The 17,312-nt window shown below is 46.3% G+C and overlaps 1 protein-coding gene across 11 annotated transcripts in view; it reads right to left on the bottom strand.

Annotated features, from left to right (window-relative positions):
- The window catches only part of DYSF (dysferlin), a 1,012,908-nt gene that overhangs the window by 165,546 nt on the left and 830,050 nt on the right, over nt 1-17,312 (bottom strand). For all 11 annotated transcript variants that reach the window (XM_085642744.1, XM_085642751.1, XM_085642747.1 and 8 more), the window contains 3 exons: nt 14,429-14,530; nt 13,571-13,732; nt 9,971-10,136 (listed from right to left, as the gene is read on the bottom strand). In XM_085642744.1, the coding sequence (XP_085498870.1) occupies nt 9,971-10,136; nt 13,571-13,732; nt 14,429-14,530 (430 nt within the window). The remainder of the gene's footprint in view (nt 1-9,970; nt 10,137-13,570; nt 13,733-14,428; nt 14,531-17,312) is intronic.

The raw sequence follows: 17,312 nt of genomic DNA, 5'->3' as shown, positions 1-17,312 counted from the left end.
CCCACATCATACAGTCGCCCCTGTTGCTCCCTACTGAGGCCCCTGGCCGCCTCCGTAACGAGGGCCCTGTAGGCCGCCTGCTTAAGTTGTAGGACATGTAGTGCAGCATCCGTCCCTCCGCCCTCTAAATCACCCTCCAATTCAGCAATTTCGGCCTCCACCCGGGTAACCTCCTCCCGCTCGCGCCTCCGGGCATGGGAAATAAGGGACAGGGCCTCTCCTCTGAGAACTGTCTTGAAGGCTTCCCACAAGGAGATAGCCGAAGGGACGGACCCCACATTCTCATCAAAGTATCGCTGCAAGGATTTAATCACATCAGCGCGAATGGTGGGGTCGCGCAGGTACCAGGCATTGATGGGAACTACCCTGCCCTCACCCCTCGGAAGGACATCAAAATGGAACAGGAGCGGGGAATGATCTGAGATACCCCGCGCCAGATGGCGCACCTCCCCCACACTCCCAGCATAGGCCGCCGGGACAAGGACATGATCAAGCCGTGAGAGGCTACCATGGGCCCCCAAGTGGAAAGTGTACTGCTGCTGCGTGGGATGTTTTAAGCGCCAGCAGTCCACCAATCCCAGTGTATCCAAGAGGCCGGATAGCCACGCCTGGGCCCGGGGGAGGTCCCTAGGGGGGTGACGATCCAGAGTCCCAGAAACCACCGCATTGAAGTCCCCCCCAACCACTAGGAGTCCCCCCGGAAGGCCCAGGAGGAGGCGCCCCAGGTCTGCAAAAATGGTCGCCTGTAGCCCCGGTGGGACGTATACTGATACAAAGACCACTACTTTGCCTTCCATTCTCCCCACTAAAACAGCATAGCGTCCCCTATCATCATGGCGCACCTCATCAATTTCCAACGGGAGCGAGTTCTTCACCATAATGCCCACACCCCGTGAGCCCGACGTGAAGCCCGAGTGGGCCACCAAACGATAGCCACGCCGATTCATGGCACAAAAAGAGTTTCCAATAAGGTGTGTCTCCTGCAGGAAGACTACATCGGGTGAGATTCGTTTCAAATACTGCAGGACCACACCTCGTTTGATCCTATCCCCCAGTCCATTAACGTTCCAAGACAACAAAGTCAAATCCCTACCCCCCATCACACACAGGAGCCATCAGTCGTCCCCCGGAGAGCACCTTAAAAACAATACAGAAAAGGGTTTGCCTTGTGGTAAAAACGAACAACACCCCACCCCAACTCCCCCACCCCAACAGAACTCCCCCCTCCCTGCACCCCTGCATGAGCCCAAACAGCCCCCCCAAAGTGCAGTGTGCCTGTCGCCCCATAGATGGTGAAACTAACTAGACCCCCAGAGGAGGAGGGAGAACCCCCAAGAGACCCCACACGACCTCCACAGGAGGAGACTTACTCGAACAGGCGAACAGTCAAAAGTGACATCAATTTTGTCCAGAGCGAGGCATAATATTAGTCCCTCAGTCCTGATCCGGCGGGCCCTCTCCCCCCACCGCTCCCCCCCCCACCCCCCCGATCCCGATCCCCAGGCAAGGTATCTAGCCAGTCCCCGGCTGCTTCGGGACGATCAAAAAAGTGCGTGCGGCCATCCAACTCCACCCGCAGCTTAGCCGGGAAAAGCATAGCGTACTTGAGATTTAGGTCCCGTAGACGACGTTTGACTCCGAGAAAGCTTAGTCTCTGCTTTTGGACCGCTGGGGTGAAGTCAGGATAAAAATTTATATCCATATTGTCGAGTCTGACCGGCCCCTGTAGTCTGGAGGATTGCAGGATAGCGTCTCTGTCCCGAAAGTTGAAAATCCGGGCGATGAGAGGCCTCGGGGGGGCTCTGGCCTTGGGCCTTCCCCCGGGAACCCTGTGGGCCCGCTCCACCGCGAAGAATTTACTCAGTCCCCGGGGCTGGAGGTGGGTGAGAATCAAGTCCTCCATGAATAGATCCGCCGCCGCCTCCTCTCGTCCCTCAGGCACCCCGAGAATACGGACATTGTTCCTCCGGGCCCGACCCTCAGAATCCTCCAGGCGACGATCCATCAGCGCGCTCGCCTGGCCAAGCCGGCGCACCTCCTTTTGGAGGGCTGCCACATCCGTCGTGAGGCCCGATGTGGTGTGGGCCAAAGAATCGACCCGGTCATTAGTCTTGGAGAGATCGGCCCTTACCAGGCCAACATCCACGAGGACCGAGTCAATTTTCTGCGCCAGTGTATCAAAACGCTGGTCCACCGAGGCCTTCATCTCAGCGATGGCGCCCATCACGTCCCGCAGGGTCAGATCCGCGGGCAGAGCAGGAGCATCAGTCGGGCCCTCAGGGGACCTACGCGGCACCTCGGGAGATCCCTTCTGGAGGGTATAGCGGTCCATGCTGTTAGACTGGTGGACTGCGCCACGTCGGGTCGATTTCACCTTTGCCCGATCTCCATCTTGCTTTGTGGACATGGTTCCAGTTCCACGGCCGTGCCAGGCACGTCGTAAAGGGCGGGCAAGCCGGTTCACGGGATCCGGGGGGGGGTCACCACAGGGCCGCGGGGCAAGTCACAGCCGGCGGGCCGGCAGGGCACCCCAACGGGGCCACACCACCCCACGGTGCCCCGCGACCCAACCTCGCCGAGACAGCAAGGAGGGTGCAAAAGCGAAAGTGAAAGTGCGGGGTACGCGAGCCGCCGCGCCCAGCCCGCCGCTGTTGTTGACTTTGCCTCCGGATCACCCCACAACTCCAATCCGGGGTCCGGCGTGGAGAAGGCCGCAAATCTCAATCGGTGCTACCGCCGGAGTCCGAGGTCCAATTTGGAAGCGGAAAGCGGGTGCCACCTCAGCTCGGGCTCACCAACACAGTCCCCTCATCTAGGACAGGATATTGTCAGGATATATGTAGGAGGTCGCGGAGGTCCTCGGGAGCCTCGCACCTACGCGGCCATCTTGGTTGCGCGCTAGGCTCCTCCGCTCATCTTTTTTAATGCTCTTTCTGGTGAATACTCTATCTAAAAGCAGATTTCTCACTTTTAGAATGTCCCCAGGTGCTACAGTAGATCTGGAAGATGTTTCATCATAGCCCCTGAATGCCAGTAGGGTGCGTCGTATTGCTCTGCATCGTATCCGCTCTGCCCCTGAAGTGACAACTGGAGCTGCATATAATTGCCACTTCACCATGCAGCTATCAGTTTCTTTACGGGCATTGTCAACACACTCAGAACTGGAGCCCGAAAACCAATCAGTCGTATCAGTGTGCAAATCTCTAATTTGAGATGTTTTTACATGGAAAAAAGTACATTCTACAGGCTTCGAAAAGTGGGAGGGCAGTGACTGAGCTGTGTTACCAAAGATAGGCAGCTTGTTCTTTTGATGGATACGTCTTACCACAGATTCCTCATCTTTAGACTAGATACCACAGCAGTACCTCCCTCTGTGGTAGGTCTGTGGAATGACTCGGAGCAAAAGGTTCTGCGGGTCTGAACGGCCAAAATGCCCTTCCCTTCAGACCTGGTAGTCAAGGCAGTAGTGCTTCATGAACCTGTGAACAGATGCCCACTTTGCAACCTGACAAATATATCCAGGATAGGCACTCTGTGTGCAAACGCAGTGGTATCAGCCTTGGCCCTGGTGGAATGAATCCTTCAACCCTTCTGGAGGAAACTTCTGGGCCATCGTATAACAGATATTATTGCAGAATACCATCCATCTCTGGGGCCCTGCCACTGACTACTGACTTGCTATGGCCCCCTTGGCCAGTGGCCAAGCCACACAGACTGCATAGGCCCCAGAGCCATCAATATCCCCCACCACCTTGCCCCTGGCAGAGTGACACCGGCCTTCCTCAGTAGCCTTTCAGGACAGAACGTGAAGATCATCCCCTGTCCCCGAAAGCTGGGCAACGAGCTGTAAAATGCCATCGAACCAGGGACATGTGATGTGCTTTGGATTTTGAAAACACTGTTTTGAGTAAATGGGTGCTTGCTAGCCCTCCCTGACTGATGAGCCAGGATACCTGGATGCTGGCCCTGTATATTCTTGGCCGTTGCTGGCTCGGACCATTCCTTAATCAGCATGTGACGACTTGCTGGGTGATCCCCAGAACTCACTACAGGGCAAACTGAGCACCATCTCGCTGCTATGCCCTCTCCACCTCCCCTTCAAGTCTCCTTTATACTTGGAAATAGGACACCAGTCACTTACGAATGCCCAAAGGCAAAGCCACTCACTAGCTCCTAATCTCTGATGTCGTGGCTGGGAACGTAACCCCGTGAAGAGAAAACATGGCAGAGATCAAACTAGAACCCTTGATGAGGGAACTGACCACAATTGAAACCACAATGGATTTGGTTCGGGTGGACACTTGGTCGACTTCCAGTGAAGTCTGACTTTATTTAGAACCAGGAAGTATTGTGGACAGCTGTGCAGTGGCTCAAAAGGGGTGCAAATAAGAAAAGCAAGGACAAATGTGAGGCATCACTGTGGCATCACAATGGGTTTAGGGGGAAACATACGAATTAAACCTTTGAGAAAATGCATCAAAACGGTTGGGTCTGGTAAACACAACTAGGCTAAAAGGCCTAAAAGGTAACCTTTAACTGTTCCCCCTGCAAATTCTTTGTGGGCCAAAGACAGAACAAATAGTAACACATTCAACAGTTTCGCTTTTAGTTTGCAACAGGTCCAGTTGACAGGAGCTACACCAAGCCACAAACTTGGAACAGCGTCCTGGGTAATCAGATTTATTATGAAGATGCCTAGCCTCCAGGATGACATTCATTACTTCAGAAGGGAGATTGAACTTAATCATCGGCCTCCTTTCCATCTCCATGCATGGAGGTGTAGAGTTCGCAGGACCAGGTGCAAGATCCTGCCCTCCTACTGAAACAGAAAATCCTCCAGAAGTGGTAGCCTGGTCGGAGGACAGATCCTCATGGTCAGAAGTTTCAGGTACCACATTCTCCTGGCCTAATCTGGAACCACTAGGATAACTTGGGCCTTGACGTTCCTGGTCTTCTTCAGAACGTTGAGCAGGAAAAGCAGTGGTAGAAAGGCATACAGGAGTCCCGTGCACCAGTCTAGATGAAATGCATCTCGAAGAGAGCTTTTTTTGGGCACTACAATGAGCAAACGTGTGGGCACTGTGTGTTCTTGGCAGTGGTGAACAGATAGAGCCATGGTCCTACCATCTGCTGGAAGATGCCCTGTACCTCGTCCAGCCGTAGCTGCCATTCGTGATATGCTAAGCGCCGCCAGTTGACTTCATCCACCAGGCGTGTGGTGGTGATCCATCAGGGAGATTACCTCATGATCAAGTCAGTCCCAGAGATGCAGGGCTTCCTGGCACTTAGCCTAGGACCCCAGCGCGCCCTGCGTATTTCAATACCACATGGCAGTGGTGTTGTCTGTGAGGATCTGAACCAGTTTCCCCTTGATGGACAGTAGGAAAGCTTTTAATGTCAGGCAAATGGCCTGCAACTCCAGTAAGTTGATGCACTGATAGGTCTCTGCCGATAACCAAAGTCCTCTGACCTCCACCTCTCCCACATGACCTCCCCAGCCAAGCAACATTACCACCTTTAGCTCTGGGTGGGATAGGGAGAGGGGTTTGTCGCTCGTCCAATTACGGCCAGGCAGCCACCAAGCCAGATGTTTTGCAGTATATTCCGGTGCTGACCCCTTGAAACTTCAGATCACACTACAGAACACTCATGTGCCCTCTGGCGTGGTCAACGAGCAGGATACAGGACAGTAGGCCATGTAGCTTCTGAGCCATTCTCACTGAGACCCAGGACCGAGTCCGACACATCAGGAACATAGCCCGAGTGCCCTGGACTCATTGTTCTGGACCGAAGGCGCCAAAACACACCGTATCCTGGACGGCGCAGATGAAAGGGTGCCTCTGCAGATGAGTCAGGCGTGACTTCGGCAGGGTGATAATGAACACCAGCAATTTAAGGAGGTTCAAGATCATCTGGAGGTGATCCACGACTGACTGTGGTGAGGTTGCCTCTATTAGCCATTCGTCAAGGTAAGGGAAGACTGGTATCTCCGTCCTCTAAAGGTGGGCAGCGATTACTGCCATTACATTTGTGCACACCCGAGGGGCACTGGTGAAGGTGAAAGGGAGCACTGCAGACTGAAAATTCTCATGGCCCACATTGAACCCCAGATAGCACCAGTGGGCCTGCAGGATGGGGATATGGCAGAAAAAACATGGGCCACTGTGAGCATCTTGAATTCGTCCTTCCACAGGAAGAATTTGAGAGTTTGAGAAGCACTAGAACAGGAGGTAGACCTCTGCCTTTCATAGCCACAGGGAAATATTGGGAGTACCACACAGTTCGATCTCTGAAGATGGGACCCTCTCTATTGCTCCTTTGTCCAAAAGAGCCTTGACTTCTTGCAGCAAAATGGACAAATGGTCCTCTCAAAAGCCGATCTGATGAAGTTGGATTGGAAAATGTGGCAGGGATCAAAATGAATGGGAGAGTGTAGCCTCATCAGACTATCTGCAGGTTCCATCTCTCAGATGTCTTTGCTTGACACCTATTGAGAAAATGATTGATCCCATCTCCCAAAGGGTGGTTATGCACAGCTAAGGGCAAACTAAAGCCACTTCGAGGCTGATGCTGTAGGAGCTGAGACCTGGGACGTCCATTGTCGCTGTGATCCTGGGTATTGTCTGATAGATCTCCTACCCCGACCTTAAAAGGGGTCCGGTGGTTGCTGTTTGGTTGGTGGGCCTTGATGCTGCCTGTAGGTGAAACTCCTAGTGATGCCTCGAAAGGGGCAGAATTGTTCAGAAAACTGCCTCACAGATGTGGAGAGACCTAAAGAGTGTGCAGCGACTCTACTCTCTAAAACACTCCAGAGTCAGCCTTCTTGCCAAAAGGCAATATTCGTCAAATGGCATATCCATGACCGCCACTTGATCGTCACAGGAGAAGGCCCTCGATCTCACCCATACATGGCGATCAGAACTACACTACTCTCGACAGCTCTGCCTAAGCAGTCGTTGTGTCCAGCCCCAGCTGTATAACATATTTGGCTGTGTCCTGGCCATCTTGAAACATCTGTGCCAAATTGGCAAGGAGATCCTCTGGGACTGCTGGAAATTTCCCAATCTCAGGTGCCCATGAGTGTGTCTGTCAGGTCCTCATTAAACTGCAGTAGCGGTTCAGAGGGGGATTGTCCAGGTTGCAGCACCTCTGTAAGTATGTTTGTCTTTATCTCAACAGAAGGAAAATGTAGCTCTTACACCCCAGCTCCCCACCTAATTGTCTTGGTGAATGATGCAGACTCTTTTGTGGGAGGACCAGGGGGAGAGACCAGCCCCATGTCTAGCCCACTGGCCTCTTGCTGGTACAAATACAATTTGTCATCGTCATATTGGTGGCAAACTGATCCCCACTCTCACCAACATCACCACCCTACTTAAAACCAGGTTGGCTCTGATTAGAGTCTGATCCAGATACATTTTGGAGCACTGGGAGTGGCTCAAAGTCAAGGGCACTGTCCTATTAGACCATGGGTACTCACAAACATTAGCCCAGGGTGGAGATGGATTCGGCTCAGTCGGATAGTACTATGGGATCCGACATCCTCTGGCATCAGTGCCGGTGTCAACGTGGCAGGGACTGTCATGGATCGTGGTGCCAGTCAACAAACTGGCTGCACAGTCGTAGCAAAACCAGAGTGAATTTGGACATCACAATGGCCCTTAGGATAGAATTGCCTGAAGCGCTTGTCATCACCACCCCCTATTTAGCATCAAGCTTTCAGATAATCAAAAAAGTACTGTTTACAGTCTCCTACCTCCTCCTGTGGAGAAAAGTGAGGATGTCTTTTGCATGTGTCGTGTTATTCCCTCCTCTGACTTCCTCTGGCCATTACCCACCTTAACATTTGGTGTCACCCACAATTTGGTCAAGGCTCATCGGAACCAGGCAATACTTCTTCGACTTAGTTTACATGCTGTCTCTCTAGTGAGGAATTATCAATGTTGGTCCACGAGAGCCTGACCCATTGCCAAATTTACAGGATTCCCAAATAGGATATATTGCATATCATTAGCTTAACTGTAAATTATTTAAATAGTTATCATCAATACATAGTTGCCTTGAAAATCAGACATGGATCAGGCTCTTATAGACGCTGGAAAGACCTCCTCCTTTACACCCGTTGCCATCTTCTTTGGAATAACCACATATTTGACCGTTCCAATCTCACTCCGAGTGCTCTGAATTGCCAATTCAGTCTTGAACATGGTGCCAGAAGTGGACATGGCTCAATTCTGTGTGCTGGATGACATTTACTGTATCATGGAAGACTGACTGCCAGGAAATCATAGGACTCTGACCGTCAAAGTGAATGCCTCAGCAGAGTATTGTAGAAGATAACAGGCCAACTGAAATCAATGGTTTCCTGCTCATGTTAGCCATTGCTAACCCTGTAGAGTCACAACCAGAAACTTGACTGAAGCCAAAATGTTATGGTTTGTAGGTTTATTAGATACAATGTCAACACCTCACTCTTTTACCAAGAGTTTAGTTTACTGTGGGTCTAGATGCTATTACCTTATACATTTTATTTTGTATCAATTTCTTAAATGGTGTTGAAGAAGCCATATAAGGACTTGGGTCTGTTGGTGTGTGTAATGGCATGTCTTAGGCAATGGTTGGGAGAAAGACTGCACCTGCTGACCTTTGCCCTCTCCCGTTGCCATAAACGGGTTGTTGAAGAAATCTGGAGCATTATGTTTAAATGTGTCCTGTTGGGCCACTGTACTCAGAAAGTAAAAAGGTTCATGAAAAAAACTTCACAAAGTTGCTAATTTCTTACTTGTGTAAAACTTAATATGAAGACACAATGTGCCCTCAAAAATATTTTCATATGGGATTTTTAGTGTGAAAATGATACTAAGAAAAAGTAAATGTTTGCTGGGACACCTTCAGAGTGGAAATAATTGGGTGCAAAAAAGAATACACACGACAGCAGATCTTCTTTATATAGGGATCCATGATCTGGAATAACGTCCCTATAGCCACCAAGACCGCCCCAACACTGTTCCAATTTAGGAAACAGCTAAAGACTCACCACTGCATCATGATGTAGTAATAATCCACGTCTGCTTCCAGAACCCACCTACCCCTCAAGTCACATGTTGACTGTGTCTATGCTTCTGACCCTGGACAGTGCTCTGCTGCCTTGGGGCTAGGTTTGCACTCTTCAAATACCACATACATGCATGTATACATACATACACATATACATATATGCATACATAAGTACAGAAAATGGAGACAAGGAAGAGAAGGAAGAATGAAGGTGAGAGAGAGAACAAAAGAGAGTGAGAAAGAAAGGTAGAGAGAAAGATGAAATGCAGAATGAAAGAGGAAACTGAAAGAGCAATCGAGATAGATAAATGAAAAGAGAAAGGAGTGGGTTTGATACAAAAAGGAAAGATTGAACAGGGACACATAGAGATACTCTAGGGCAAACCAGTGAAAGGAAGCAGAAGGAGGAACAGGAAGGAGTGTGGAGGAAAATGGAAATAGCACAGGTGACCAATTCATTTATTCTTCATACATGCATTGATTCAAAACTATACAGTAGCTTAGTTGTAGCCCTAATAGTTTTTAACAGAGATGTACTTGGGGGCTGGGCTGTTACATAGGACGGCATTCTGAAGAACCACAAGGCATTGTCTATGCATCTTTTCAGAGCAACTATATGTGCCATGCACCGTTACCTAGGCTCTGGCACATGACACACTGACTATGCAGCCCCTCTGTTTGCTATGTGCCATGCACACATTGACACAACCCCACTCACCACTCTCTCAAGGCATGTAGCCACCCCCGCTGTTTCACGGTACCCCCTTCGGTGGGGGTATGTGTTTTGTGTACCAAGCGGCCTGCGATCCACATAGAAGTACTGAAACCTTTATCCTAACAGACCACTTGGGTATTGGATCTGCAACCTTCCTACTATATGATACAGTTGTAAAAAAGGAAATGAAAGTCTGACCTGTTGAAGGGTCTGCAGAATCAGCTTCATCCTGGTTGGGGTCACAGTAGAACTCCTCCAGAGAATGAATGGTGCACTGGCCAACCACAGGCTTCCGGCCAAACTGCCTATTGTCAATGACCTTCACGATAATAGGCGGGGTGTACAGCTCCTCCTTGGGTAAACGCTGCCATAATGGGAAATTGTGAATAAAACCATGTAATATTATTTTTTATTGAAAAGGAAATGGATTAGAAAATGATTATCAACACTGAACATGTAACATCAGCATAAAAAGACCTAATGTGAGTTTTGACAAGTAAAATCAATTTCTCTAGTTAGTTTTTGCCTTTTTTCAAGCCACTTTTTATTTTTCCTTTTTTCAAAGGGGGACGTCCTAATCCTACATAACTTTTTTTTTATTTCGATCGTCGATATCTTTACGAGCATTTTCAATTTCTTTGGGGAAAATATGTATTATCAATAGGTAATTGTATATATTATTGTAGCCATTATTCAATATAATATCTTATTATACTTCACACCTCTTTTCCACATTCTCTGAATCCCATATCATTGCATGGCTGTGGCTCCTAATGCTAGTGCATAAGTAGTGTCTGCTCTTGCTCTTATGATACCAATCAATAACCTGTAACCAATGTGGAGATCTGTTCAGTAAATCATACTATATAGAATGCTGGCTTTAACTACTGTTGCTAGTGTGGATCCTAACTTAAGTCTAACACATGCATCTCAAGAAAACAGGAGCAGTGTTGTGTTCATATTTCAGAGTTCAGGGTCAGCCGCTGTGAGGCATCAACATATATTACTCTGTATGCCATAAAGCCTCTTGCTTGTTCTCATAATATGTGGTAAGCTATTTTAACAAGAAACAAGTTCATCGCCTGCATGGCCAAAGTCCCTAACTGGATGAGCCACCTGTCTCAAGGTCAACATCGATAAGACAGAAGTCGTGCTTTTCAACAAGAACACCTCTTCATGGGTCTCCAACTGGTGGCAATCGAAATTCCGACCTACACCCCCACCATGCATTCAAGTCAGGAATCTCAGAATCATTATCAACCGCAATCTGGACATTGTAATGTAATTGCATTTATATAGCGCTTACTACCCCTGATGAGGCGTCGATGCGGTTTTTTGGCGAGTAGCATGCTACTCCAAAACCTATAAAGGATTAGTGGTGAATTAGTATTGTGAAAATATGAAAGTAATTTGAGTGGTGGGTATGTTAGTCAATTATTTGGATTGAGAAGTATAGTGGAGGGATAGAAGAGGGAAAAAGGTTCGCATTTATTTAGCGCTTGCTACCCTTGATGCGGTGAAGCACTTTTATGGCAAGTAGCATGCTACTTCGGAACCCATAAAGGATTAGTGGTGAATTAGTATAGTGAAAATATGAAAGTAATTTGAGTGGTGGGTTTGGATTGAGAAGGATAGGAGAGGGATAGACAAGGGAAAAAAAGTTTGCATTTATATAGCTCTTGCTACCCCTGACGAGGTGTTGAAGTGCTTTTTCAGTGAGTAGCGCGCTACTCTGGAACCCATACAGTGTTAGTAGTGAATCAGTAGAGTGAAATATGAAAGTAATTTGAGTGATGAGGTGAGCAGACGACTTTCCTCTCCCATTCCATTTTGTGAATTCATAGCAACAAGTTATCTGGCTCATGTTTACTTCTGGCTGCACCAACAAAATCACCAACACCCAGAATCTCTTAGAAGACCCACCTACAGAGTGGACATTTGCGGTCTGAACATCATTATTATGGCCCTTCTGCACTTTCTCCCATTATAAGCAACCTTATCAAGCTTCACTTTCAATTTGCACTCTCCCACGGAACTCAGACATACAATAATCCGGCCAAAAAGAAAAAGCAAGGAGGTCTAGATAACTCTTGCACAAGAGACCTACTGTTCTTCAACTGTGTGTAGTGAAGGTTTTGAAAATCATGGTGGGCTCCAAATTGCCTGCTTTTCTAAAAGTCATTACTTGCTTGGTCATTTTTAACAGAGAGCCACCTGCCATATGATCGCACAATTCGACTTCATCACTGCATCCTTCATCCACATGCTTAAGATGCTCCGGAAGACCTTCAAATGGTTCCCAAGCAACACCAGAAACCAGTCCCTCATGCCCTAGTCACCAACAAATTGGACTTGAAGAACATTCTTTATGCCTGGATCACCAAGCCACTCACCTGTAGACTACAAACCATCCAGAACTCAGCAGCCAGATTCATCCTCAAACTCCTACAGAGAATTAACATCACACCACAGCTCAGGGAGCTTCACAAGCCCTGATACAGAAACAAACTCAGTTCAAACACCTCACACACACACACACGCACACACACACACACTTAAGGCATTACACACAAAGTAGGTCCCTCCTACCTGGACAGTTGCATCTCTTTCCATGAACCACTCAGACCTCTTAACTCCATAGGATTCCTACGTGCACACATCCCACGCATACAGACAACCAGATCAAGAAAAAGGGCCTTCCCTTACATCGCTCCTAAAGTGTGGAACGACCTTCCACTCCTCATCAGCGCCTCCTCCTCACTTCTTGAATTCTACAAGAAGTTGAACTAACCACACACTTGCAAAGTGAAAGGCGATGGCGCGTTTTACAAATACACCTAACATAACAGTGATTAATGCCCTATACAGAAGGCAATAACAACAATTAGCACTGTTTGTTTCTATACACAATTCAATTACGGACAGTTTAAACATAAGAGGTGTACTAGAAGGAATTTCTGGGCACAGAAAAAAAACACAGGTGGAGACAAACAGGAAAATAATTTGGATATGCTCATGCATATTTCCACTGTAAGGTGGACACTCCACAGTGACCGGTGCAAATGGAAAGCTTTATGCATTGAAAGCTGATAGTTGCATAATCATCCACCTGTCTGTGAACATTTGTGAATCCTTAGAAAGTCATTCATCTAGGCAAATTAGTTCAAAAGGTTTGTGTGGACATACTGCATTTGTGATATGGATTTCTTTTTTCACAGATGCAATATTTTCCACCATAGAGAAACCCATTCCATACATGCCTGTCAATTTGGGGACCCACCCTCCCACTCTTACACTGAATAAGTCTTACTGCCACCTTTGTCAAAATTTAACATACACCCATATGAAGAGTGAGAAAGTGCATAAACCATTGTTTAAACAAACAAGTCATCCCCGCCCAAAAACACCCACTCAGATAAATGATGAACAAATAACTGCATGTCTTTTTGCAAATTCAAATTTGTCTCACAACAGAAGAGTTTACATGTACAAATGGGTTTACTCATACACAATTGCATCACTATGTGTAAGTATATCTATTTTCACATATAAATAATGTGTTATGCACCAAACATAAATTTGCCCAAAGAAATAAAGTGATTTGTGTTCCTAAGGTCACTAAATTAGCGAGCGTATGCATTTATAATTAAAAGTACCTATGGAAATATCTTTACTTATGCAATCACAAGGTTAGGCCAATGAGAATTCAAAAGCTGCCCACCAAAAAGTAGGAAATTCATGCAAAGGTGTAATATCAATGGCAACCCTACTTTGAGTTAAGAAATCAGCAAATCTTACCACTTCCATAAAGAGAACGCAGACATCAAAGTTGGGATTCTTTTTCACATTTTTGATGACACAGGACTGAACCACCTGATCACCACACTCAATCAGAAGACTCGGGGAGGTGACGCTGGCCAGCTGGAAGCTCTTGAGGTTCCTCAGTCCCCAGGCCAAGATCTGTGATCAAGAGACATCATCGTGACCAAGCTGGTCCCCAAAGTAAATTTCATACACCCACAAATGTTACTAGATATCAAGTGAGCTAATATCAATGTCAAGACTTTCGACCTGATCTGTGGTGCACCTCTCTTGGTGACTCAGGCTTCTTTCGGCCTCACTCCATTCTCCTCCTCTCTGTCTACCTCTGACGACCCACGTCAGGAGAGAATGGACTTGGACGATCAATAAAAGAGGAGGCAGCGGAGCAGCCAGGCTGGTGTGACAATTTATTGCCAATTGTTTGCTCTTCCCATACCATTTTTGGGCCTCCAGGACAGAGTCAGAGTTTGGATGCATCTAAGGAGGATTATGCTTATTTCCATATAAAGAATTCACTTAGTCATGCTTGATCGATCGAATGAGAGTAGATCCCTAATAATGGAATTGTCAATAATGTAATAATCAGTGCAAGAGTCAAACACGTTTGCTTGAGCTGAATTTGAAGCCAACACATTGATTAAGAATCACTTCTGTTGTAAGTCTATCAGTGTAACAGTATAATAAAATTGACTTTATAGAAGGGTTTATCTGTGCTTATTTTCTAGTTAACTCTGTTTTTTAAGAATCCAAATAAACTATTTATTGCCTCTTTGCTGCCAGTGATCGTTTGACATCCAGTGGACAGGCACTCACATGTACAAGTGTTGAACTCACCTCGATCGCGGTGCGCTGCAGCACTGGTTTGATTCCTTGTGGGACCATGTAGATGTTGTCTCCTCTTTGTGGTGGTGGATATGGTATATCTGTGTCTGTAGACTGATGGTGGATACAGATGAGAAGACATGAGTTAACATCTCTACCATTCAGACAGTAGTTTACACATGTTTGCCACTTATGCCACGCCAACTTGGCCACAAAGCCATAGGACGTTGCACAGGAGGCGAGGTTTCCAACAGACAAAGGGCCACAGCAAGAGGGTGGAGAAGAGAAGGGGTTTCAGGAAAGGGATATTTAGGGTTTGAGAGGGTTGGAATTTTAGTGGTAAATTGAGCAGTACATGGAAATTCTTTTCAGATCGGCTTGGCAACGGCGAGGTCACAAAGCGAGGAGCTGCTTTTGTAGGAGGGGTGCACACACAGGGAGCAGGTCAGGAAAATGAAAAGAGTATACAAAAATCTCACATGAACCCTACACCGCATAGCCACAACTTTAATGTAATTACAGATGAAAACAATATATACTTTACTGCCTTGTTTTTAACTTCATTTTCACCTCCCTGATGTTAGTAGGTATTGCTTCTATCTAGATATTACTTTATCTCACTAAAATATATTGAATTGCTTAATTTCTGCTCAAATTCTCATCTCTAAATATCTCCATTGTGTACTGTCTTTTGTCACTCCTAATTGGGGCTCCCTGTTTTATGGTATTTATTTGTTTAATATTTCCATCTGTATTTATCCATTTTAGATTTTTTGGCATCTTATTGGTATTAATTTTTCTTTTGAGAATAAGCAGAGTCGTAAAATTGTATTTCCACATTCATTTAACTGATTAAAATGCACTGATACTTTGATGCCTGTCAAGGTTTAGCAACTTAAGCAGTTATAAGAATATATCTGTTAACTAATGCCTGAATTTAAGGAAATCTCACCCTGTTTTTTTTAAACTGCCCATGCTATCTATCTGCTCAGCTGTTGGCCTGGAATTCATGAAGGACAGCACTAGGAGTCACTCACAAGGAGCATCATTTTCTGTATTTTTCCTCTTATAAAATATATACAGACAGAAAACATATTGTTCTCTGTGTGAATTTATCTGTAAAAATCTGCAAAAACTGTGAGTCTTACTCATAATATGTTTCTTGTAAAGTACACAGAGCCACTCATAAATTGAGAAATATGTTAACTGGCTTTCAAATTAAAAGATTAAGTTTAAATGTCAGTATTTAAGTGATCCTAGGAGAGCCTCCAATTTCCTTTAGCCAGAGACCAACACTCAGAGTTACTATGAAGGAAATCGGAGGCTCTCCCAGGATCACAAATACTGACAGTTAAACTTCATCATTTAGTCTTAAAGCCTAGGATTGCACCTCATTTAAAGGGCAACACATGTGTAGGCTGCACAATGTCTCAACTGCAAAAACAACAATTGATGGACAGAATGCAGAACAGTGTCATACATTCACCCCAGTACAGAGATCTGGGCCTAAATCCATCGTTTTTTTTGCTCACCATGCCATTCCAGTTTGAACCCAGCCATATGCAAATCAGTCTTGACCCTGTGCCCCAGGGGAACAGTCCAGCCCGAACTGCCAAGCCAGGTCCTCCCTGGACTGGAAACAAGCATCCTAGGACCGGTTTCAGGGTTTCACCCCTCTTCAGCCAGGATAGCTTGATTCCAGTGGCATGGAGAGCACGGGACTCACGTCTGAGCATACCCGTCTCACTCGGGGTGACAAATGCAAAAACAACAATTGATGGACAGAATGCAGAACAATGTCATACATTCACCCCAGTACAGAGATCTGGGCCTAAATTCATCGTTTTCTTGCTCACCATGCCATTCCAGTTTGAACCCAGCCATATGCAAATCAGTCTTGACCCTGTGCCTCATGGGAACAGTCCAGCCCGAACTGCCAAGCCAGGTCCTCCCTGGACTGGAAACAAGCATCCTAGGACCGGTTTCGGGGTTTCACCCCTCTTCAGCCAGGATAGCTTGATTCCAGTGGCATGGAGAGCACGGGACTCACGTCTGAGCATACCCGTCCCACTCAGGGTGACAAATGCAAAAACAACAATTGATGGACAGAATGCAGAACAATGTCATACATTCACCCCAGTACAGAGATCTGGGCCTAAATCCATCGTTTTTTTGCTCACCATGCCATTCCAGTTTGAACCCAGCCTCATAGCATAATACTTAAGTCCTGGCCTTCTAATGAATGTTATCAGTTGCAAAAAGAAACAGCATTTCAAAGGCACTGCTTTGTAAGAAATAAATGGCTTCCATCCAATTAAGCCTGAAGAAACTTCTTTGAAGCATCACTTATTTTGAAAAATCCTTCAAAATATTTCTAGAAATGACTCATACAGGTCTAACTACCTTTGAGTAATAAAGGCTTTTTAATACACTCATTGTTGATATAGACTAGGGATCGCCAACCTTTTCACTCACAAGAGCTACCTTTATTCAATGAAAATCATCCCAATCTATTTATATTATTAGTGTTGTACACATCAGACCAAGATTACATTAGTGGCCACTCCTGCAAGATTCCCAGTCATGATCACCTCACTGCAGGATTTCAAGGAGTAAGGTAAAAAATGCTAGGTCAATTTGGAATGCCTCTACAATACATTACAGCCACAGCTGCATTGCCACTTGGTATTACAGTAATAATATTAGTAATAAGTCTCCCAAGGCTGCATAATTAATCACTCAAATATCAGCATTAAAATGATTTTGGAAAATATGTGTTCTGAAAACACACACATTTTCAGATCAAAAACACACTTTTAACCTATAGTTTACCTATGTTAATTCAACCAAACAAAAGCTTTGCATTTCATAGGCTGAGCTGCACACAAGAGAGCTA

This window comes from Triturus cristatus, chromosome 2_2 (genome assembly GCF_964204655.1).
Source record: "Triturus cristatus chromosome 2_2, aTriCri1.1, whole genome shotgun sequence".
NCBI lineage: Eukaryota > Metazoa > Chordata > Amphibia > Caudata > Salamandridae > Triturus > Triturus cristatus.
This window is presented reverse-complemented; position numbering and strand designations above follow the sequence as displayed.